This window comes from Equus przewalskii, chromosome 24, assembly GCF_037783145.1.
Source record: "Equus przewalskii isolate Varuska chromosome 24, EquPr2, whole genome shotgun sequence".
Taxonomy (NCBI): domain Eukaryota; kingdom Metazoa; phylum Chordata; class Mammalia; order Perissodactyla; family Equidae; genus Equus; species Equus przewalskii.
Window position 1 is genome coordinate 6,728,621 of NC_091854.1, and position 25,305 is coordinate 6,753,925.

The 25,305-nt window shown below is 37.2% G+C and overlaps 2 protein-coding genes across 2 annotated transcripts; one reads left to right on the top strand and one right to left on the bottom strand.

The window, feature by feature from the left end:
• Positions 1-6,128: 6,128 nt before the first annotated feature.
• Positions 6,129-21,430, bottom strand: DR1 (down-regulator of transcription 1). Its single transcript, XM_008533151.2, has 3 exons — positions 20,479-21,430; positions 12,533-12,696; positions 6,129-8,154 (listed from the first exon to the last, which is right to left on the bottom strand). Exons 1-3 carry the CDS (start codon positions 20,696-20,698, stop codon positions 8,008-8,010), a joined length of 531 nt encoding a protein of 176 aa, XP_008531373.1. The 5' UTR covers positions 20,699-21,430; the 3' UTR covers positions 6,129-8,007.
• LOC139079046 (splicing factor, proline- and glutamine-rich-like) lies at positions 20,767-24,696 on the top strand. Its single transcript, XM_070591823.1, has 3 exons — positions 20,767-20,803; positions 20,887-23,997; positions 24,154-24,696. The coding sequence occupies exons 1-2, from the start codon at positions 20,767-20,769 to the stop codon at positions 21,765-21,767; spliced, it is 918 nt and encodes a 305-aa protein (XP_070447924.1). The 3' UTR covers positions 21,768-23,997; positions 24,154-24,696.
• Positions 24,697-25,305: the final 609 nt, after the last annotated feature.

Genomic DNA, 25,305 nt, shown 5'->3' on the forward strand with positions numbered 1-25,305 from the left:
TGCTCTGCTGGGAATATTATTTTTCCAAAAAAGTTTGAAACTTTCAGTACTAAAATCCTAATTTTCCTGAAAATTTTTATGAAATGATTCATATGTGGTCCTTCCTCTCTAGAGTACTTGAAATGCAATTTTTTCTCCTTTTCCATTATTATCACCATTGAATATTCACTAAGTAGCTCCCTTGTTTTAAGTTCCACATTGAAGCTCTAGGAACAGATGGTGTGGAACACCAGGCTAAATTAGTACCGACCACAAGCAGATACTTATAAGTTCAATTGCGAAAACCACCAAATAAATTATAATATGGTATTATGAATTCAAAAATAAAAATATGTACCACAGGCACAGATAGTCAGAGAAAGGGTGACTATTCATGGAGGCATCAAGGAAAACTTCACACAGGAGCTAAAATAAAATCTAAGCTGGATCTTGCTGTTCGGTTAGAAGTTTGCCAGGTGAAGAAGGAAAAAGGTCATTCCAGAGTGGGGGAGTAGCACATGCAAAGGTAGTAAAGTGTAAAACCGATGGTATTATTCAGCCCAGATTTCACCGCAATTGAGAAAGCGCAGAAAAAGTTGAATCGTGTTGCAAAGGATACTTTATGTAATGCCTAGGAGTTTGGACTTTATACTATGATCACTAAGGAGCAGAGGAGTCTCATATTCACATTTTTTTTTTAAGAAAAGTAACACTGATAGCAATGTGAAGGATGGATCAGAACAAGGAGGGACTGGCATCAAGTCCAGTTAAGAGGCTATGGCAAGATTCAGGTGAGAACATTGACAGGCTGTGAAGTGAAGATTTGAGTTGCTCAACCTCAAAGGCAGCATGACCAGAGTACTGTAAAATAATTCTGACATTAAAGATGGAGGCAGCACCTTCTCCAAGGGTTATCCTCTTTTATTTATAGCTTCTGACTTATCACTACCACTAAGAACATGATCCTTAATTTCAAAATTCTAAATAATGGGCAACAGCTTCCAGATTTTGTTTCCTACTTGAATAATAGTCAGCTTGTTATTGGGATATGAATAGGGGCCTTGCAATTATAATTTTTAATTTGGTCTAGGTTTCTGAGAGCTTACTCCAAAAAATTCCAAAATTCTGCAACATTTGCATAAGACGAAATTCTAGAAGCCTGATGCCAGGTCACATTTTTATATAAGCTTTCAAGTATTTTGACCAAAAGAAAAGTCCTATATAAAGCCTATACAATAAATCAACTTCATGAAATAGCTTCCGTAACAATATTTCATATTCTGTATAACACTGAGTGAATCATTTGGACAACAGTGGGCAGACAAAAGCTAGCTAAAAATATTACCAGACATTACCTCTGCTTCCTTAGAGTGAGTCCTACAATTATCTTGCAATAGCACACAATTTTGCTTTCTTTGGGCAGGCTTATAATTTTTTAAATGACCTTCAAATAAAGGTATAAAAAGATTCATCCCAGTATTCTCAGAGTAGTTTTAGGGGGAAAGCAGAATGATCTAGTGGAAGAAACATGGTCTTCAGAACTACTTAGATTGGAGTTCAAATTCTAATGCCTCCACTTGCTAGATGTTACTGTATTACTTAATTTCTTTTCACCTCAGTTTCCTTATTTATAAAATTTATGATAAAGACAGACCAAATTTTGTAGGGGCTACTATTTTTCTTTTTTGAGGAAGATTAGCCCTGAACTAACTGCTGCCAATCCTCCTCTTTTCGCTGAGGAAGACTGGCCCTGAGCTAACATCCATGCCCATCTTCCCTCTACTTTATATGTGGGACGCCTACCGCAGCACGGCATGCCAAGCGGTGCCATGTACACACCTGGGATCCGAACCAGCAAACCCTGGGCCGCCGAAGCACAACGTGTGCATTTAACCCCTGTGCCACCTGGCCGGCCCCTGTAAGGGCTATTATATGTATGACTCAATTGCATATATAAACTTCACACTATTAGGCTTATAAAACACACCCTAGCCTGTGTAACACACCAAATAAATGCTTCTGAAATAAATACCATTGGTGTCTCTTCTTAACTATACTACTATGTCCTGCTACATGGATGCTAAATATGAAGTTAATGGCATCGTTTACAGGCACAATAAAGGAAACAAACTTATTAGAAGATACTTGCATAACTAGACATTTTGAGCCTGCCCTATCTTTCCCTAGTAGTCAGAGAATCTTTAGCTGTCTTAACAGCAAGCACAGTTTCTTCTTCCATTGCTAGATATATCATTTCTGATATCACCTCTCTCCCTCCACCCCCAATCCTTAATAAAAACCTCTCAATCACACTAAAAATTTTTTCTGGCCAATCTCCTTCTAGCACCACTACTAAGTCCATGTCAGTGACAAACAAGTGCTATTCATATAAAGTATACAAAAGCAAGAAACATACTAGATAATGTGAAATTCAAAGGAGATGGACACAGACTGTATTATTTTCCACACACTACATTATGCATGATATGAAGTTTCCTAAATAAAATAAATTTTGTGCTTTGTATGTTTATTATTTTTAACCGTATACCTGCATTACCAGTCTGTCACCCTGAACTAGCAATACCCACCTCACAGAAGTGATGAGAAAATGAAATAACATATGTAAGGATCTAGTACAAAGATGTTGGTCCCCTTTGTTCATGTCACATTTATCATATATTATAAATTGTCTTTATAAGTGCATTCATATTATACTGCTTTTTTTGTTTCAGTTTTCAATACACAGATCTGCACACTCAAAATAACATGCTTGTTAGGGACCAAACAGATATTTGTACACCTGTGTTCATACCAGCATTATTCAAAACAGCCAAAAGGTAGAAGCATCCCACTCATCAACAGACGAAGAGATAAAATGTGGCATATATACACACTGGAATATTATTCAGCCTTAAAAAGGAATGAAGTTCTGATACATGCTCAACGTGGATGAACCGTGAAAGCATTTTGTTAAGTAAAACAAGCCAGATGCAAACAGACAAATAGTGTATGATTCCACTTATATGAGGTACCTAGAATAGTGAGTTCATACAAATAGAAAGTAGAATAGTGCTTACCAGGGGCTGGGGGAAGAGAAGACTAGGGAGTTATTGCTTAATGGGTACAATGTTTCAGTTTCAGATAAGGAAAAAGTTCTAGAGATAGTGGTGATAGTTGTACAATATCAATGTACTTAATGCCACTGAACTGAACACTTTTAAAAATGGTTAAAATGGTAACTTTTATACGTACATTTAACCACAATAAAAACAATTTTTTTAAAAATAGATGCTTGTTAAAAGATGTACATAGTAACGAGACAGTATACCTGATCTATCTTAAACTGGGTGTGGCTAGGATCTCTGAGGGAAAAGCAGCCAGCAAGTAGATTTTTAGGAACTGGACTGGGGTCCTAGAGGGTGAGGGAATCAGCAGATGTGAAGTGAGAGCCACCTTTAAGATCTGACTTTCCTGGAAATACATTTTAATCCTGGGCCTATTCTCTCCAAAACACCCTATTTCCTTTTGTCTTTTTCCACTGACACCATGTGTTGCGTCCAACAGAAGCCCAGTTTCAGTCTTTCCCCCAGTACCCTATCCTAAAAGTTAAAACCTGGATGTTCTAAGGCAGTGTTTCTCAACAGGGGGTGATTTCGCCCCCCAAGGGACATTTGGCAATGCCTGGAGACATTTTTGGGTTGTCACAATGGGGTGGCAGGGTGGGAGGGGTTGCTATTGGCATCTAGCAGGCATAAGCCAAGGATGCTGTTAAATTTCCCACAAAGTGCAGGACAGCCTCTCACAGCAAAGAATTAACTGGCCCCAAATGCCAATAATGCTTAGATTGAGAAATCCTGAGAAATCCTGTTCTAAGATTTTACTAAGTTGCTTGATTTCTGGTAGAAATTGAACAAAAGTTAAAAGTTACCTCCTTTGCTTCCCTACTTTCTCTCTTCATTTACATCTCTTATAGGAAAAGGCAAATCTAAGCACACATGCTAAGGGTAGGTCTTTTGAGGAAACAGTATGAGGATCAGTGGTGATGCTTTGATAACAAGTGGGGGTATGTGAGAGGAGGCTATTTATGCTGCCAGTCTCTTCACTCTGGCCATTCCTACCCAGGATACTCTATGCCATGGGGCAGGGTGAAAAACAGAGGGGGGTCAAGCTGTTGGGGACAGAGGAGAAGGAAACAAACAAAGAAGAAATCCAAAAATCCAAGTGAAGCTAGCAGAGGGCAGTGCCCATGCTATCTGGATTGGATAATTCTTCCTGGTGGCCATTTGGATAAAGAGGAAATATCTATCTATTCAAATAAGGTTATAACAAAAAAAAATTTAACTCAATTAAAAATTTAAATCATGGATTTTCCACACCTAAAATACTATTTATAAACTCGACATACTATTTATGATTACTTAAAACTTGCATTTCTTCTCAGGAGCAATAATCTAATGAGTGCATACTACTACTGTGTAGTAACAAGAACAAATACTTTTGTTTTTATTTTCCTCTTGTATGATACTAAATAACAACAGATCTCCTGTAGCAAGTATAACTCATTTGGTATAATTCAGGTATTTCAAGAAATTCATTAACATTCTCAGGCCACTAGACCATTAGGGCAATTCATTACTATGGTACACAATAAAATGGTACCTTCTTGTAAATGCTTTGGAAAACTGACAGTACAAACTAAAATAGAATGTATGCATACCCCATGACTCAGTAATTCCACTCCCAGGCATATATTCAACAGAAATGCATATATACACTCACCAAAAGACATGGATAAGAATGTTCTCCACAGCTTTATTCATAATAGCCCAGAACTAGAAATTCCTCAACTGTCTATCAATGGTAGATGAATAAATAAATTTTGGATATAATGTAAACAGACAAATTAATGGAATATTATTCAGCAATGAGAATGAATGAACTACAAATACACGAAACAATATGAATGAATCTCATGCTGGTAGACTGAACAATGGTCTCCAAAGATATCCACGATCTAATCCCTGGAACCTGTGAATGTTCCCTTACATGGCAAAAGAGACTTTGCAGACATGATTAAACTAAGGGTCTTGAAATGGGGGCATTATCCTGTACCATCCAAGTGGGCCCTAAATGTAGAAGCAGAAGAAGATTTGACTATAGAAGAAGAGACGATGTGATGATGAAAGCAGAGCTTTGAACATGGACGAAGGGGCCATAAGCCAAGGAATACAGGCAGCCACTGGAAGCTGAAAAAAGGCAAGGAAACAAATTCTCCACTCAAAACCTCCTGTTTCAGGAACCAACCCTGCTGATACTTAGACTTTGGCCTAATGAAACTACTGATTTTGGACTTCTGATCTCCAGGACTGCAAGAAAATAAATGTGTATTGTTTTAAATCACTAAGTTTGCGGTAATTTATTACAGTGACATCAGGAAACCAGTATACTCACAAATATAATGATGAGTGAAAAAACTCTATTATGTACACCTACATTTACATAAAATAAAAGACAGACGAAACTAATCTATGGTTTTAGAAGTTTCTGGGGAGGAAGAAGAAGATGATATTAAGATAGGGCAAGATGAGGGGTTCTGGGGTGATCACAATGCCCTGTGTCTTGATCCAAGGGCGACCTATATGATTATGCTAAATTTGTGAAAACCCTTATTTGTGTACTCTTCTATATGTATGGTATATGCAGTTTTAAAAATTGGTACTTCTCAACACATGAATCTGGTAGTCTGCTGAAAAAGACAGATATATATTGAAGGAGGTGGGGAAAATACTTACTAGCCAAGAACTTTATTTCTCAAGAACGCTAAAGATTTGGTTCTTTCTCCAAATGATTTAAAAAATCTCAACAACAGATAGAATATAATAGTGACTTTTAAACGCTAAAAAACAAGCTAAAAGTAAAACACTGCTTCATTAGCTTTGTTATGCCTGGATCCTACCTAGGATTGTAAATTACAAAAAACACAAGAAAAACCACATTTTCTAAAATAACAGTAAACAAAGGAGAAAGTCAGGTACTATATATCAAATAATCAAAACGTCTTTTGGAGGTCTAAGATTCTTGAAACCATTAAAAACGTTAATAGAAATCTCCTGCCATTAATCTGTATAGATCATTGAATATAAAAACAATTTATAAAACACATCAGAATTTTATTGCTTGAAGAATACAGCATATGAAATCACAAGAATGTCAAAATGAAAAGTCACCAGGCTTCGAACATATAATACATTATCAGATGCAGTAAAATAATTAACCTGAACTCTGCATCAGAAAAAAAAAGGTGTGGAAAAATATCTAACTTGTTTACTTAAGAAACAGATATACTTAAAATATAAAGTATAAGGATGTTACAGTACAAATTAGAAAAGCCAACACTTATTATTTCTTAGACTAGACTACCTTTGGTACTTAAACTTTAAAAAAAAAATCCCTTCTATCTTGTCCAAAGCACTTCATGGATGCAATATCAAGTTCAACTTAAAACATTCAGCAAGATTAACCTTTTCGTGGCATGGGAGAAATGTATTTAATAAATGTGCAATATTTCACGTTTTCTAAAACTGCAAAATATGATCATTAAGAAGTCCAACACTTTTAAACTTTATTTATTTAGCTCTCCAATTAAAATTGGCATCCTGGGAGCTGAAATCTATCCTTGGGCTTGGTGAATACAGAAATTTAAGTGATTTGGCAACTGACACAGGAATTTAGATTACTTCATACTACCTTCAGTGGTTTTTCCATTCTGTTTCCAAAATACAAACAATATGCCATTTCTTCAGCACACTGGATTCATATAAAAATCACTACCATACTTTATTGGAACCAAATTAAAGCTTCTCCCTTTCAATGAGCAGGTTGAAACTAACTGTTTCATATAAGGCTGATCAGCTATGACACGCTTTCTTAAACAAAACAAAACCAATCACTTTTTAAAGCTATCTCTCAATTACGACAGAGACAATGGTGCCATTTCAAAAGGAAGCATTGGACACTCTAGGTCATCTAGTCAAGAAAATGTAAAAGTAACGCTAAAAACAAACAATAAGTAAACTATAACTACAAGTTAAATTATAAAAAATTCCTCTTTTATAGCAAGCATGCTCATTAACTTTCATTTCTTTCCCCCAGCAAAGGTTTGAATATTCATGAACCTCAGTTAAACCAACGGAACCTAAGCAATTGTTTTACAAGTTCCAATAAACATGGATGGACTAAGCAAGTAATACTATTAACAATTAATGGAGTGAAATAGTAAGAATCATGACAATCCTCAAAATTGGGCAGCCTTTGAAATGTAATAGTGTAGCTCAAGATGAATTATGCCATAACAAAACTGTAGTTTTCAGCTCTACATAAAACAAAAACAAAATCAAAAACATAACCCACCAAATTTATACAACTACTATTGAACATACTCCTTCCTAGTTTTTGAATGTCCGGTTTTGAGAGTTTTTTAAACAAGTGTATTTATCTGAGCATATATACTTATTGCCTGTATATGCTCATTTTAAAAAACAAAAAATTCAGATACTACATAACTGAACTCTTTGTTTTTTCACCAACCTCATCTAATGTCTACTGTATCACACAGTACCATCCCCCCAATAATTTAAAATTCCCAATTTTTAGTTTAGTTAAAAGGGCAAAGGAAATGCAAATGCATATTTAGAGTTTCTGTATAAATTTCACTGTATTTTTATAAACGAAGTTTTCTGTAACACTGTTTATTGATCAAATAAAGGACTCACTGCTATCTAAAATTTCATAAACACCATTAAAAATTCAAAATTGATATTATACTGAATCTTAAATTTTCAATAGTTCAAAGAGACAGTTTTTACATGAATAGCACACGACAGATGAAACTTAACAGCAGACATCCCTGGAATACCAATGGCAAGTCCACCAAGATGCACACAGAATTACAGATAAGCATTCCTTTCACCGTTTTCTTGTGCAAGGAAAAAACATTTATAGAGGAAACAGAAACTCAGCTGGTGAATTTCAGATATCATCCTCATCTTCTTCATCCTGAGAAGATCCTGCCTGGTTAGATGCACTGGCTGAGGCAGCAGCAAGCTGTGCTTGTTGGGCAGCTTGCTGCATTTGAAGCCACTCCTGCTGGGCCAGTTCTGCTTGTTGCTGTCTAGCCTAAACACCAAAAACATAAAAACAAATAATGTTTTTTAAAACTCACAACATATACACTTTGCTTAAATGTATATTAAGCTAATAACAGACTTAGTCATTACCAAGTTCGGATATTTTCCAACCACTATATAATTGTACATCTGGAAAACATGAACCCTATAAGAAAACATAGTTAGAGATTGTTTCTCTGTCAACTCTCTAAGGAGAGTTTCTAAAACTTGGTTCTCTTATAGATAGTCTCCTTTTATGCCACATAATTTATGACCTTCGGTAAGAAGCTGAAAAAGTTGACAGAAAAATCACAATATTCTCTTTCTGATTCCTTTCCTTGTGTTTCTCTCTTATTTTCATTTCACTTGATTTGTCTTCCTCTCAACTTACAATTTTGATGTAAACATTTTTCAATCTAAAAATTATTTCTGTGGTTTAAAAATTCTCTAGTACAGTTCCTCTAACTCTTAGGGAAAAGTCCCATACACGAATGCAATAGTTACCTTGATATTTCTTTTGAGTTTCGATCACAGTTCCCTACCTTGTATACACATCTCTCTCTTCCTCTGTCCCTCTTTCCTCTCTCTCTCTCTAAACATACATACACACACACACACACACCCTTCCCATATACACACTAGTGAAAATACACTTATCCAGGACTGATTATAAGTGGGATAGTTAAAATCCATTCATTTGGTATATCCTCCATTTAAAAAAAAAAAAAGAGTTTTAGAAACCAAGATGCATACATATGTATTACATGCAATGTTACAACAGCTAAAGCCCCTTCTCAATTTACATGCAGTGTTGGAAGAGCTAAGGCTCCCTTCCAATTTATTCACCCATTAGCAGAAAAACCACACCAAGAAGGGAAAAATGAATCTGTTCTTGAAAAGATCATATAATTTCCCATTAGACTCTACCAAAACAATGTTGTTTCTCCCTGTCTTTTCTCAGAATTGTTCTTTAAGCCTGGCTCATATCCTCCTTTACGCATGGCCAAGTCCTAGTCATCATTTAAAACACAAATCAGTTAGTATTTCTTGACCCTTCTAGGTCATATAATTGCTCTATTATGATATGCAATAATTCTCTATGCATTCCCATACCTATCTGCTTTGTTCTCTAATTACCTGAGTATATATCTGTTTTCTCCACTAGACTTGAGAATAGAGACTATTATCATATTCATTGTTGCATTCCCAACACAGAATGTTTTGTGGGAAAACAGTGATGCACAGCATAACCTCTAACATTAAGATTTTACCATGTACACTCCTCCTAACTTTTCTTAATAATCTGTCATGAATTTATTACTCAAACATTTCTAGAGAATTCTAATCTGGTCATTATTATACTTAAAAAAATCATGTTACCAATTAAGTCCAATATCTCAGCCTAGAGTTCAAGGCCCTCTAAATTACTGCCTGTCCCAATCTACCCCTGTAACTTTTTGAAACATGTACCTTCTGCTCCAAAAAACCTAGAACATAAAATGTTTCCCAAATATACACCATGCCTTTCCATTTCCACAACCTTTACTCATGCTGATATTCGTTCTATGTGAAATTTCCTGATTTTCACCTACTGAAATTCTACTCTTCAAGTCAAACTGAAATACTATTTTCTCCATTAAGTTTTTTCCTGATTCCTCCCAGTATCATTCAGAGTCTAATCAGGAGATAAAAGTCACACTAGTTAGGGGAACAGAAAGAATGTAACAAAAATGATTGTTAACCAAGCATAAAGTTGGTAAATAGGTGACTGGAAAAGCAAGAAAAGAAAACTAAGATCATGCAGGTGGCAACTACAGAAAGCAGCCACCAACCGTAAAACTGGGAGAACAAGGGAAGAAGCTGGAATTTTTAAAATTTAGAAGTTCAGAGGAGCAACCCATGGAGCTGAAACTCAAACCTCTGGAGAAGGGGTATAGGTTGGCTGCTACTAGGATCCCTGAGCTTGGAGGAGGGCCTCCAAGGTTTAAGACCCACATCCCTGAGGAAAGAGAGGACTGCTTAGGCTGGTTCTGTAAGAGAGAAACTGCAAACTAGATTCAGTTCCTGCTACAGGAAAAAAACCGATGCAGGCACGGTGAAAAAGCATTGCTAGGTTGCTCAATGGAACTAGAAGCCAACAGAAAGTAAAAGAAAGGAGCCCAAGTGCTGCCTTCCTCCTCCAGCCTTGGGATCTCCCTCTAGAGCCCCCTACTGGCAGTCCAGTCTACCAGAAGTTAGCTAGAAAAGCAGAAAAGTGGTTTGCAGAGTACTAGGCCCAGACACAAAGCAGAGCATAGAAAGGTGGTTTTCAGGCTGTGACAACTGCTTAGTAACTGGAACACTCCTACACGACCAAAATCTAATGTGATGTGCCTGTACTTACGATCTCTTTATGTATTTCTCATGAAAGCAGTCAGCCTCCTATTACAGTTGTTAGTGTACCTATATTATATCTCCCCTACAAGACAGAAACTTTTTGTTTAGGAAATCAGAAACCAGGTATTCTCTCCAAAAACTACTTTCACCCATTTTTATAAAGCAGTATGGAAAATAGATATTCTATAGGCATTTTTACTTTTTTACACTAAGAATTCTTAGAGTTCAAAATAGACTAGTAGTGCTTCACAAAAAACATTTTAAGAGTTCATAAGAAAATTATCGAGGGGCTAGCCCCATGGCCAAATGGTTAAGTTTGCATGCTCCACTTGGGCAGCCCAGGGTTTTGCCAGTTCGAATCCGGGGGGCGGACATGGTATCGCTCATCAAGCCATGCTGAGGCGGCATCCCACATGCCACAACTAGAAGGACCCACAACTAAAAATACACAACTATGTACTGGGAGGCCTTGGGGAGAAAAAGAAAGAAAAAAAAATCTTTAAAAAAAAGAAAATTATTGGGCTGGCCCTGTGGCCTGGTGGTTAAGTTCAGCACGCTCCACTTCAGCAGCCCAGGTTAGGCTCCTGGGCATGGACCTACACCACTTGTCAGTGGCCACACTGTGGCAGTGACCCACATACAAAATAAACAGAGACTGGCACAGATGCTAGCTCAGGGCAATTCTTCCTCAAGCAAAAAGAGGAAGATTGGCAACAGATGTTAGCTCGGGGCAAATCTTCCTCAGCAGAAAAAAAAAAAAAAGAGTTCATAAGGAAATTATAGGGGAAACCAAATAAGTGAATTTAATCAACTTAAGAATACATACTCTGTGGCCTAATCAATTATGAATAGGTATAATTTCATGCACCCCTCCCCCCAAAATTCAAATAATTTCAAGTCTCTAGACAGGTTTTATTGCAAAGGTGCTTGATCTCATAATTTATTCAATGATTTGCAAGGACATGTACCAGTTACATTTTAAATTTAACTGACATTATGTACTATGACCCCATATCAGCTTCCATACATTTCTTTCTGAACATAAAACATTTCCTATGCCTTTAAAATCACTGCTGATTGATATATTTTATATGTATTTATTTCTACAAATTAAATTTTTCAGTGGTATTTATTCTAATTTCCTTTTTCCCTCTTACCCAATCCATCCCAAGTATTTCCTTCTAAAATGGAAGTGTGAAAGAGAGGTAAGTGGGCATATACTTCTTAATTCATTTCTTCTTTTGGAGATTTTCATTATGTTTTAAGATTCTCATTCCCACACACACTAAAATGACTCACTTATTAATTTACAGTTAACTCCAATCTCAATATATTACTGGTTCCCCCTGTCCCAATATTTGCTGCTAGCAGTGAAAGATGGCTTCAAATGAGGCTGCTATTGTGTTATTATTTAAAATAAAGTCTAAAAGATAAAATATGAAAGCGATGCAAAAGACATTATATTTACTTATCAGTTCCTTTCATATTTAGGACTTAAGTACTTTCTGCTCTGGAAGAAGTACTAGGCAGCTGCTATAATTTTACCTCTCTGCTGATTTCCCTCACAAGACCTAAGAAATACTAGGAGATCTTCACCCATAGGTCAATGTTAATCAGATTTTCCTCTTATGCCACTCATCATGCAATCTGATACAGTATTTTCTCACCAGCCCATCATTTTAATCTTAAGAGTGTTTCAGTATACTTTCCTTGCTTTCAAATGATCATTCTGTCAGAAAAACATCAAAGTAAAATCTCAGTAGTTTTTTGGAGTTGTTCTCCTTAGAAAACAGGTTACTGCAAATATTTACTTTTATACAAAGTAAATAACTGGCTAAACAGAGTCAAACAAGCCAGATCTAAACATCAGACTCTATGATCAAACAATCAGCCACAGAAAGACAACCCTTTGGGTAGGTATGTTGATTTAGGAAATGATTCAGAAACCAGTATGATTTCTGTTAGCAAAGAGGCTAGGATTCAGACAAAAATAATTTAAAATGATTACTTACTTTTGCAAATAATTCCTGTTGCTGTCTTAATAACTCTTCTTCAGGAATGCCCAGGTTTTCCAAACGAGAACTGGCCTTTCTTCTTTTTAATGCTACAGTCTTGCATTCTTGTAAGACTTCTTTGACTTCACTGATATAAGAGCCAAAGCCCAAGCTTTCCAGCGCTAGGGAAATGAAAACATAAGAGAGTAATAAAACATAGCTTCTCCCCCACCTATGGAATGTTAAGCTTTTGTGGGGTTTTTTTTGGAGGGGGAGGTTGTTGTTTTCTAATAATTTTACCTTTTTTATAGTTCACAGCAATTATCTGGATAGCTAAGACAAAATATATTATCAACTTTCTTAGTATTAGATTGCAAATTAGTTAAAACTTAAGGAACATTCCAAGGCACAGGCCTTCACTCTTCCTTTTCTTTCTGACTAATTTTAAAAAACCAAAGCATTTCCTGTGAGGAAAAAAACGTCCAACGTAAGAACATGTGGTTTTACTAAGAAAACATTTTTCCTATACCACTCATAGTAAATCAAACATCAAGTCAGTCACTTTCTCAAAGAATACAAAATAAGTAAGTATTTGGAATATATTTGTTAATAACATATTTTGTTCCATTTGACTTAGAAAAAGTAGGCTGGTAGCACATGCTCTAAGTTTTACTAGGATAGGATGAAAGAATAGATAAGTTCTTTTGTCCAATATCAACAGGAAACTATTTTTAGCAAAGACACTCAAACTGCCAAGTTAAGAAATACTGGTGGAAATAACTTATGAAATTCAGCATTTATACTCAGCCAACAAGTTTCCCTTGAAAATAAAACTTTAACAGGAAGCACTATAAAAGCTTTTTAAGTGATGTGGCAGAAAACTGGGATAAAGGAAGATTACAAGGATAGAAGTATTAACAAAAAATCCTCGCCCTTTATTTTTTTACATTTAGAAAGAAAATTTTAGAAGAAAATAATGTACTCTCTAAATGCCTTCTGTTATCCAGAAAGACAGGCATAAAACTTCCTTTTGGCTCATACTATTTAAAAGTATATTTTATAGTTTTCTATATGTTGACTAATGCCCCAAAAGCATATTGTGTTTTCTGACCCAATGATGAAATATAGGTGGTGAAAAACACAATAAATGAACTTAACATAGTTCATCAGTTCTTGCAGTCTTTCAACAATGATGATGAACCAGACTGCCCTCAGTAAAGATGCCCTGAATTCTAATTTCAGGGATTTGCTCTTCGGGGAGAATACCAAATATACCTTTACAAACCCACATTCTCATGTAAGCTGCAGTTTTTAAGATATTTTGAACGATTTTACAACTTTAATTACTTCAAACATTAAGCTGTTTTATCAACCTTTTTTAGAAATAATCTGATACCAAAAAGCACAGTACTAGTACTTCAATTTTAATTAACTTACTGACCCCTCCTGATCCCCCCCGCAAAAATTTCAATAACGCACTCTTATGAGTTCTGTATATTAAATTAGCCACCACATAATTCTTGGCCTCAAGGAGCTTGGGGTATAGTGGAAAATTAAGTGAAGGTTAGACAGCCTGCATTTTTTACTTGAATTGACACACCGACCATTTTTTAAGTGTCAATGCTAGAAGTCAAAAGTTTATCTTTTCTCTTTTTAAAGGCACAAGCATAGTAACGTATTTTCAATAATATTGGCTGGAGAAAATACCAAAGGAAACCAAGTGAATGGCTTATGGTTTCCTGACACATTCTAAATAAAGTTTTATTTCCTTAGCCCTATATGAAGGCTCTCCAGGATTTAGCCCTACCTACATTTCCAGCTTTATTTCTGCCATTAAATCCCTGTACATTTCTGCTAAATCTGACTGCTCAATGTATCCCAACAGGCACCAGTTTCCCACATTCCTGCTGATGGTAATGCATTCAAGGCCCAGATCAAACTCCATCTTCAAATTAAGCTTGCCTGATTCTCCTAGACAGAAATAATCTCCCCCTTTTAAAATCAGATAAACATAGAATTTGAAACTTGGTTGTCACTGTATTTGTATAACCTTGAATACATTGCTTAATATCACTAAGCTTCAGTTTTCCATCTCCAAAATGAGAATAGCATCTATTTCATAATATTTTCCTACAACAAGCAGCAGTATAGTGGTAAGGCTGCAAGGGACTGACATCCAGCTCTGCCTCATATTAATTGTGTGACCCTAGATACGTTCCTTTACTTACGTGCCTCTAGAACAAGAATAATAGTATCTACATCTCATCAGATCAGGTTGCTGTAAAGTATAAATGAATTAATATAAATAAAGAGCTTAGACCAGAGGCTGACTCATAGAAGGAGCAGAATAAAGTATTCACTATCATATTTTTATTAGTTTTAGGTTTGTAGGAATGAACAAGTAATTAATCTAAGGTATTTAACACAGGGTCTAGCACATAAGAGTCACTTAACTAACTTGGACCATATATTATTCATCTTTATTTTTCCTCTTACATTTAAAAGAGTACCCTATTAAATGTACAGGACCTAAATAAATGTAGAGCTATGCATTATCATCTCTAAATTCAAGTAGAACAAGTATAATATAAAATATTAAATTTACAAAATGAACAAATAAACACAATGGAGGCAACTCTTCAAAATGTCATGAATTACTAGACCAGACATTAAAAAAAATCCAATCCAAACTACCTTTAACCATGGAGGCTTGGGTTAAAAATTAAAAAGGAGAAGAAGGAAAAAAAAACTTCACCTTTAAAAACATCTAAGGTTGAGAACATTGCTTTCAAAAACTATGCAAGTAAATCCAAGGTTAATATTTAATATTATGCAAAGAGCTTCTGTATATAAATACTCTATTCTCAATTAAATGGTTCAACAGGAACAGCCATAAATTTAATTTCAAAACCTGCATTGATTTTAATCCAAATTTTAAACACATTTTGGCCAACAGATATCAATAACTATAGTATCTTATAAATAGAAAGATATTTTACATCATTTGTTACCATGTAGTACTAACCATTTCCATTTCAGACAAAGGAGAATCTTAAAGGATAAGGGAAATGGCTTCTGAGCAGGGCCACCACTTACAGTTGTGCATGTTGTTCAGTGCACAACAGTACTCTATCTAAGGAGGGCCATTCATACTGTAAACATAATAGATTTGAACGTTTAATTATGGTGCTTTTTCTGGCAGAGGGTAGTAAAGGTTTTTAAGAAAGGAGTGCCTTTTCCTAATGTGTACAAAGGGACTTTATGGACTGTTGATGGCCCTAGCTCTAGGCATCTCAGAGTAAAAGCCAAAAAGAATAATAATTTTTTAAAAATTTGTGGGTAAAACACAAACATTACTTATTCCTCAGAGGTCTGTCTGCTACTCTCTGCCATCTATCTTAAAACTATATCCAGAAAAGCGCATGGTATATTAGGGAAAAAGAATACTTAGAACACTTTTCAATTTAAAAGACAGATGTTAACAAGACAGTCACTTAAAAACGAAAAAAAGTAAAAACTTCCACCCAGCAACAATAATTTTAATACAGGCTTGTCTTATTTTACAAAAGCAATGTAATTCTGAAAAGTTTTATTATAACAAGAATTTGTGTAAATTACTTTATACTTCAAATGCATAATGAACGCTTTCATTTAAAAAACTAAAATATATAAAATAGCATTCTCTCGTTTCTCTATTTTCTTTCATTGGCATGTAGGGGGAAGAGGGGTGATGCAGTTTCATTAAAATACATTAAGAGGAAACAGGCCAAAGTGACTTCTTGGCTCATTAGTCTGGCAAAGGTTTCTGAAGACCCTTAAGAACCATGTCCTCTATGGTGCCACTACTCCTGGGAATCTGGGACAACAATGAGAGACTGATGACAGAGGAGGAATCAAATATCACTCATCTTTATATCCTTAGCAGTATCTAGCACAGCGCCAAGTACATAGTAGCATTCAAAGGTAATTGTTGCATGGCAGAAAGAAAACAAAAACAAAGATATATCAATTTTAAGGAAAATTCTAAAATCCTAACTTGAAAAGCATCCGATTATGTGATCAATTGAACAATGCAAATTACACGTGTTCCTTTGGAAAAAAATATCAGTATGGATGATTATTTAGGCAATACAATATCATTCTCATTCTTATTACAACTCTGCAACCCCTCAGATCCTCTGATTTCAAAACTACTTCACATCCACTTTCCAAAATAGACTGTGGTTTACGCTTCAGGGCAAAGCTACTCAAAATGTATTCCTTGGACTTGTGCCAGAACTGCTTGTAAATGGTCTGCTCTGAGTTAGGTATGGAAATCTGAAATAAGCATTTAAGAACATTCGCAGCAAAACAGTAACTATGTGAGGTGATGAATATGTTACCTAACCTAATTGTGGTAATCATTTCACAGTATATACATACATCCAATCATTACCCCGTGCACCTTAAACTTACACAATGGTATATGTCAAGTATCCCTCAATAAAGCTGGGGGAAAAAAAGAACCTTCATAGCAATTTGACAGAGTAATTTTATATCTATTGAATCTAATAACAAAAAATTAAACTTTACGTCTTTTTTTTCCCATTTTGTTTTTCTAGTGAAAAACACTCCATTTTTATTGTATTTTACAAAAGTATCAGTGTAAGAGGGACTGGAATTTCTAAAAAGTCCTTCAACATAAATAGCTTGGAGCAACTTAATTGCTGAAGAAGCAAATCCTCAGAGACTTTTTCAGACTTTTACTACTTTCAGTTACTATTCTCATAAATGTGAAAAAAAAATGTAGCAAGAGATCGAAAACATAGAAAGAAAGTAATATCACTCAAAATATTCTTATTTATACTTTGGCTTTACAAATGGCATCATGATGTAAGGTTAAATGTAACAGACTTTCAGCTTTATATTTTAATCAGTACCATCATAAATTTTTAAAATTATTATTTATTGTAGCATATTTCATGTAACCTTCTCAACATTTACCCATTCTCAATAACTCCAAGTTATACCTGAAACCATTAATTATTATTTATACATAAATGGGGAAACTTTTAACAGATTTGCCCAATGCCAGACTTTCTAGTATAGAACTTGCAGCTCTTGACTCTCAATGTCAATTCTTTACATAACGTAACAGAACATGTTAGCACTCATTTAAGAATATATGTTCACAGAAACCAGTAATGAAATAAAAGGAACACCTTTTATAACTTAAAACTCCCTTTATTTGTGTATATGCGATCTTCAGTACCAAGTCCACTTTCTTAAACCCAAAATAAGCAAAACATTTAGAAAAAATTTCTAAAAAATTCAGTTATAGTATTTCACAAATTTACTGGCAATAAAATTATTTCAACTTTAAGGGCCAGCCCGGTGGCATACTGGTTAAGTTCACATGCTCTGCAGGTTCGGATTCCAGGGGCAGACCTAGCACCTGCTCGTCAAGCCATGCTGTGGCGGCATCCCACTTAAAATAGAGGAAGATTGGCAACAGATGCTAGCTTAGGGCCAATCTCCCTCAGAGAAAGAAAATAAAAATTATTTCAACTTTAACTTGCATTTTACAAAATTGCCTCAAATGCTTAATCTGTTCTGACAAAGTAAAGTAGCAAGTGAACAAGTGAAATGTCCTGAAGCAAAGTTTAGTTCATTAAACTTATTACTAAAAAATACAAACTTCAACATATGAGAACCATACCACTTTAAAATGTACACTATTATTCCACTTGGAAATATTCTACGTTCCTAAATAATCAATGCTGACAGAAAAGCATAAAAAACATCATACCTATCATGATTTACCTAGCTTTCCAGAGTTAGTCTGTAAAAATACACTTTAAATACCTAAAAAATACATACCTTAAGGATTTCTTTAAAAGAATTTCAACCACTCAAGACAAAAATTCTTTACAATGATTAAGCATATGAGATTATCACGGTACAAAAATCTATTCCCCAAACTGGAGAGAATTTTGGGCAAAAATGTTGTCCTTATCCACTTAATAATACCAATGTTACAAGAAAATAAAGGTAAATTTATAAGACTATAACAGGTCAATACATGACTTTTTAAAATTAATACGTAAATCATCTTCAGTACACAAAGGAAAATGCTTTCACTATAACTTTCCGACTCATACATTAAACCGAATTTAGCATATTCCAAAGTTGAGCTATTTAGCATACTGCTTGCTACAGCTGCACTTTTATTCCATCATGTCAATCAGAAATCTAAATATATCCTAGAAAAGAATAAACTCTACCCAAGAAGACAGATTGAAATGTGTTATTGGATTTTTGGAACGATCCCCACTTCTGTGGTGTAAACAAATGTTTAGGCAGATCTTTTAGAAATCTTTTGCAATTTTCATTAGAAAAGCAATGTTGATAAAAGATCCTTCTTTTTTATGAGTTGTAAAAGAAAATTATAGCTATCCGTGTTGGATAATCTTGTGAAAGACTTATGACAACAATCATACATACAATGTAAAAATAAAAACACAAGAGGAAAAATAGACAACTTGGCTTTCGTTTTACTTGCCAAGATTCAGCACATCAAACAAGTACGAAAAAATACTAACTTTAAAATCAATTATGCTTTTTCCTAGGGATTTTTTTCTCCTTATGTACTGAAATAGAAATGGCAGAGTATATTTTAACTCTACCTTCCACACATCATTAAAAACCAAAAATGAATCATTTAATCCTTTTGTCAATATTGACAGTAAAATATTGGACATGGTGAACATGAGCAGATGTGTTCTCTACTTCAGAACAGGAAAGTCACCTTTTAAAAAGTTAAATTATAAAAATAAAATGGTAGACAACGATCTGCCTAGCAAAATGATTAAAATTAACCATGAGTTTTTTCTGACATCAAAAGCAATCAAGAAATTGTTAGAATTTTAATTGGATTATCATAAAAGGCAATTCATCACGTCAAATTGAATGCAAATTTTTCATAAGCGTCTATATAAGTGCTTACCAAAATATTATGACAAGGAAATATGTCCCATCTCAGAAATAAACCATCAGAACAGTCTCCCAAATGAATATTACTGGACTTAATCCCTTCCAAGATAAGACACAGAAAGCCTTAAAACTTTCAGAAGTGCTGTTCAACAGAAGCTTAAGCGTACACATCTCAACGGGAACGGCAGCAGGAAAGCACAGAGAAATGTTCCATGAAAAAACATCTCTTACAATCTTTCAATCCAAGCTTTAAAAATTTATCTCCGTAGAACAAAGCAAGATACACAAAGGAAAAAGAAAGAAAGATTAAAGAACATTCACCCTTTTCTTACAGAACAGAACCAGAGCGCTTTGGTAACTTATCGAACGGCAGGACTATCAAACCATTGTCAAAACAAAAAATATATCCTCTTTATTCGACATCAGTAAACTTTACAACGTTGAACACAATCACGTTAAGAACTTTTTAAATCATGTGTTCAGAAAATTCAGCTTTTCCTCTACACTGGGGAAAAGGTCGGGCGAGGAAGAGGTGCCGTCTCCACTCACGCTTGCAGTTCCCGTCTGAACTTTAATTTTCCTGGGGAGCCTTCTGGCTCCCTCTCCCAGTTGTCACGATCTAGGTTCCACCTCAGGCGGGCAGGGTCTCAGCTGTCACGTCTAGGTTCATCCTTAGGCAGGCAAAATTCTTGTGGCTCCCGCTTACCTGGCTGTGAATCGAGATCACTACTCACACTTTTTACCTTTGGGGGACGTTAGCGCACCTGAACGCCAGCAACGCTACCTTGCACTCGCTGGATGAAAAGCACCACGAGAAGACTACACACGGACGGTCTGCAGGCACCCGCTGCCCGCGCGCCCGCGTGGCTGCTCCATCTACCGGTGCCTCTCGGGGGGAGGAAGGAAGGCTCTGACACGAACGGGGCACGCGACTAGCAGGCTGTCTCCGGACCCTCATTTAAACAAAATCCCACACATCCCATACAGCTTACCTTGGATGACATGCTCTGGGGAGATGGTCTTCTTTTCCGACTTGTTGCAAATCTCATTGGCTTCCGAAGATATAAGATGAATGAATTCGGTGCAGCAGTTCACCACCAGCTCCCGCGCATCGTTGGCCACCCGGACATTGGGGAGAGTCTCTTTGATCATCTTATTGATAGCAGCTCTGGGTATAGTGAGATCATCATCGTTGCCAGACGAGGAAGCCATCGTATCTTCCTATTTCTCGCGCCCCGACTTTTAAAACCTCCCCAGCTCTGGTCCACTACCCCACGAAGATGTTTCAAAAGGCCGCCCTCGGAGAGGGATCCGGGGGCGCCGAGAAGAGGGTGCAGAAAATGAAGGGGGAGGCGGGGAGGAGCTGGCTCGTGAGGGCGGGGAACAGCCGTGTGTGTGAGGGATTCAGGGCGAGGTTGGGAGGAGAGTCGGGGGGCTGAGGATTCCAGGGGCGGCACTGCCCAGGTCGGGGAGGGGAAGCACGGTGGTCCGGAAATTTGAACACTGGGGAACCACCTTCGTGTCTTCTCAGACGGGCGGGCGCTGTCGCCTAACCGGTCCCCAACGGCGCCCGGACAGAGGCACGGCCCAGGGGCACGGGCCTCGCCGCGGAACCAGGCGGACACCCAGCGGGCTTGGCTCTACAGAGCCGGAGCCCCCGCTGCCGCCGCCGCCGCCGCCAGCAGCCCTTGCCGCCGCCTCGGCCAAACCATCCTTCAGACACCAGCGCCGCCGCCTCACAACATGTCGGCCGCGGCCGCTGCTGGAACCGGGGTGGCCGCCCGGGAACGAATACGGACAGAGCCAGGCACAAGACGCGCGGCAGTGGCGGCCACCGTGGCCGTTTAGCCCGAACGCAGATCGTGGAAGCCGAGGCCGCGGCAACGGTGGTCCCTCCAGAGGCCAGGGAAGAAGGTTTGCTGGAAGCCCCTCCCGACACTCTTTGCGCTACCGGAAGCCTCGCCCCCCATGTTCCCTCCCCTCCGCTCCAGACCGACTTCCGGGTGTGGCTGCCGCCCTTCCCCCACCCGCGGCGGCGCTAACAGCCCGTCCTCACCGCCAGCGGCTTCCGCCTGCTGCCGGCCCGGCACGCGCCCCTGGATCCCGCCCCTTCGCCGGGCCCGGAGCTGGGCGAGCGCGCGCCTCGCGGTACCGGAGAACTCCGAGCACGCGCTTGCTCCGGGGCTGCGGCCCGGGACTCGGGATGCGGTGGGTGGGTGGACGGGCGCGGGTGAATCGCCTCTACAGTCTCAACCTGCTGAGGCCTCAAACCCGTGTCTAGCCACGTTTGGGGACAAAGGACCGCAAAAGAACTCTTATTCTTTTAAGGAAGCCGAATTGGGATTGAAAGGAAGAGGAACGAGGCCTGGGCTCGGGGGAATGGGATATGGGGAAAGCAGAACCCCGTGTGCCTGTGTGTGCATCATTTGGAGGAAAAGCTTTTGATGGTATCTAATAGGCATTATTCGGATCAAAGCTCTCGATGGTCTTCCACCTATTTTTTCGTTTTATGGGGAAGGAAACATTCAGAGAAGTGGCTTGCCCTTCCAGTCGCTACTAAGGGCTAAACCGGAAACTGGAAACCAGATCCCTTGTAGTGGAAGTACTTAACGTACAATCAACCACGTTACGAGTCTCCAACATAGTCGTTTTTCATGTTGTATGCACGTTGGCTTCTGGAGGGGGGAAAATAAAGTATGCTGAAGTATCTTAAGCAACTCTGATTTTTGCTTCTCTCCAAGGTGATTAGTAATATCAACGGGTGTCAGGTTGTGTGTAAACTTGTTAGGTCAACGTGTGTCAATTTTCACAAAAATGGCATTATTTTTATAAACTAAGTTTGTCATTTGGAAGAATAAGTGTTATAAGTAGTGGAGTGTTGCAACTACTAAAAATGAACGAGATACACTTTAAATCCATTTTTGCACTTTAATCAGATTCATTCTCGAAATGTTTTCTTAAAATGTTATATTTCAGTCTAAGAATCTAGATGTGGCACCTTGAGGAGACCTTAGTTAATTATACCGGTTTTTTTCATTTAGCATTTTCTCCAGTACACTGATGGGTTCTTTGATTTCTAAAGTGTAGACGCTTGTCTTTTAGTGCTATTAAGTTTAGTCAAAATTTCTTTGATAAAATATTTTAAAATTTTCTTCAAAATAGAACTGTGAAACTGTTGGCTCAGTTGTTGGCTCTTTATGTAGTGTTTTTGTAAGTCAGTTTACTGTTGGTTTAAATTTGTCTAAATTTGTCTTGGCCTTACCAAGTTTATCAGTCTGAAAAAGCTAGCAAAAAATGTCTCCAGAGTTATCACATTGTCACTGACTCAAATCTTGTTGTTCCTGAAAAAAAGTAATAATGATAATTTTGCTTTCTTCTATAACATTTATGCTATATGGACTTACAGGCTTATGATACATAGATCGGTAGAGCACGTGTTATTATTCCAGTAGTAGTTCATTACTACAGGATTCTGTGGTAACGTAAGCATGGGGTGTATAGTAAAGAGACCGAGGTTCCTGTCCCAGTTTTTTGTTGCTTTAGACAGGTCATCTCTGGGCCTCATCTTCTTAACTAGAAATGGAAATATTATGTAACTCACAAGACTCAAAGTCAAATGAGACTGTTTGTAAAAGTACTTTTAACATTATGAAGTATTAGATAGATGCTAGTGTTTATTATTATCATCTTTATCGGTCCGGGCAGTCTTCAGCCAGTAATAAACCATACGTAATATGGCTGAGAGAAAATTTAATTCAATATAAATAGTAGTGTGATATATCATGAAATATGCTAATCTGGATACCATGTTTAAATATTTATTGTACAATATATCTCTTATAAATAGGCTTTTGAAAATAACGATAAAGTTTCAATAAGCTTTAAGAGTTTTAGAGAGAGTGCGTATATATGAAACATTTTTTTCGTGATGTCTCAAAATTCATGATGTGAAAGACACATAATAGAGCTGTTTCTTATGATGAGTTAGGCTACCTATGGTAGTCATCTTAAAATACGTTAATTCAAAGATGCCCAGGTTTTCCGCTAAAATTACTGATAGTAATCTGTAACATTTGTAATTTGAAGCTTAACATTAAAAAAGCAAATAATACTCTCCATTATGCTCATTCGTCATTGCTAGCACACTGCTTGCTAGTTGGTAATAACACAAATTTAAAAAATAACATCTATTACATAGTTTTTTTGTGATTAGCACTATGCTAAGCACTTTTACCTGTATTACCTCATTTAATCCTCAGAGCAACTTTATTTGATAGATGCTGTTTTAATCTCCATTTTACAGATAAGGAAAGTGAAGCCTGGAGAAGCTAAATAACTTCCATGAAGTAAGGATAGTAGTCAGGATAGGCTAGATTATGTTGCAAGAAAAAAACTAACTCCCGAATCTCTAAAGGTTTATTTCTTGCTCGTGTTATAGGTTCATCGTGGGTTAGCAAGAAGACGTAACAAGTAGCAATGAATCAAGAATGTTACGGAGCTGTTGAGAAGAGGTACAGACAGACTTGAAATAAAGGCTTTTGATAGGTAGAGAGAGGGGAAGAAAGTATTTGTCTGCAAAGTAACAACATAAAGTTGTGGAGACAGAGATTGTTCTGGGAGCAGTGGGGAGATGGCTTTAATTGAAGTAAAGCGTTTGTGTCTTGCAGTAGTGAGAGAGCCAGACACAGGAGGCAGCAGAAGTCAGGAAGTAATAGAAGCCGAGAGAGAGCGAGAGTGAGGGAGAAGAGAGTGAAGTCAGTCAGTTGTGACAAAGGCAACAGAAGCAAGGAGAGAAGATTTAGGGCCTGAAATCCTCGTGTCAGAGAAAGCAACAAAACAACTGCATTGCGGGAGTGCGTGTTGGTGTATTCTGCTTTTGAAAGAGGCGGTAGGCGTCCAAGGAACAGTTTCCTGTGCTGCTTTACTTCCTGTGTATCTTCATAAGACTTTTCTAAAAATCCTGTTTTTGTTCTCAACTTGGAAGAGCTCAATTCATTCAAGGGCTTTGGCTTCAGATCTGGGTTTAATACCCACTCTGCCACTTAATTAACTGCAACTTTGGTAGGGTATTTAAGCTGTGTCTTGGTTTTTCCCATCTATAAAATAAGGATAAAAATACTTGCTTCACAGGGGTGTTTTAAAGATCAAATGACATAATGTATACCAAGTATTTAGCCCATTTAAATAATAAATGATCATTGTTTAAAAAATACTCATCATTATGCTCATGGTTATTACTCCTAAGAATGGAATAATGGGATTGAAAAGCAAGGTGATTCCAAGAACGATTACACAGAAAGAGTTGGAAAAAACCTGATAGTTTGGCTCCTAGATAGTCAAGGAAACAGATTAATCAAATACAATTATAAGATTTTTAGCCTCAGAAACTGGGATTAGGGATCAGGGTAGGGTCAAATCAACAAAATTCAAAGAGAGCTATTCAGAGGAGAAGATGTGCTTGCTTTTGCTCATGTTTGAGTTTGAGGCAACAGCAGGCATTTAAGGAAGTGATGTCCTGTAAGCAGTAGAAAGGGAAGACAGACAGCATCTGATTCCCACATTCTTTCAACAACTATGTGTCTACTGTCCTAAGTACAATGTGGAAGTAAGAAAGATGAATACAACATCCTTCTTGTTTTCAAGGACCCTACAATCTGTCGGAAGAATCAGAATATAAACCAGATTGAAATGAAATACTGTGATAAACATACAAGCTAAGAGTGTGCAGAAGAAGGAGCTATTATCACACCAATTGTGAGGTACAGAGGGCTTTAGGGAGGAGTCAGCATTCTAACTGAGCCTTAGAACATGGAGTAGAA

Coding starts and splice junctions, on each gene's coding strand:
- DR1 (XM_008533151.2), bottom strand. CDS start 20,698: ATGGCTTCCTCGTCTGGCAACGATGATGATCTCACTATACCCAGAGCT. Junction 12,697..20,478: donor CCCAGAGCATGTCATCCAAG/GTAAGCTGTATG, acceptor TCATTTCCCTAG/CGCTGGAAAGCTTGGGCTTT. Junction 8,155..12,532: donor AACAGGAATTATTTGCAAAA/GTAAGTAATCAT, acceptor TTTGGTGTTTAG/GCTAGACAGCAACAAGCAGA.
- LOC139079046 (XM_070591823.1), top strand. CDS start 20,767: ATGTTTCAAAAGGCCGCCCTCGGAGAGGGATCCGGGG. Junction 20,804..20,886: donor CCTCGGAGAGGGATCCGGGG/GCGCCGAGAAGA, acceptor CGTGTGTGTGAG/GGATTCAGGGCGAGGTTGGG.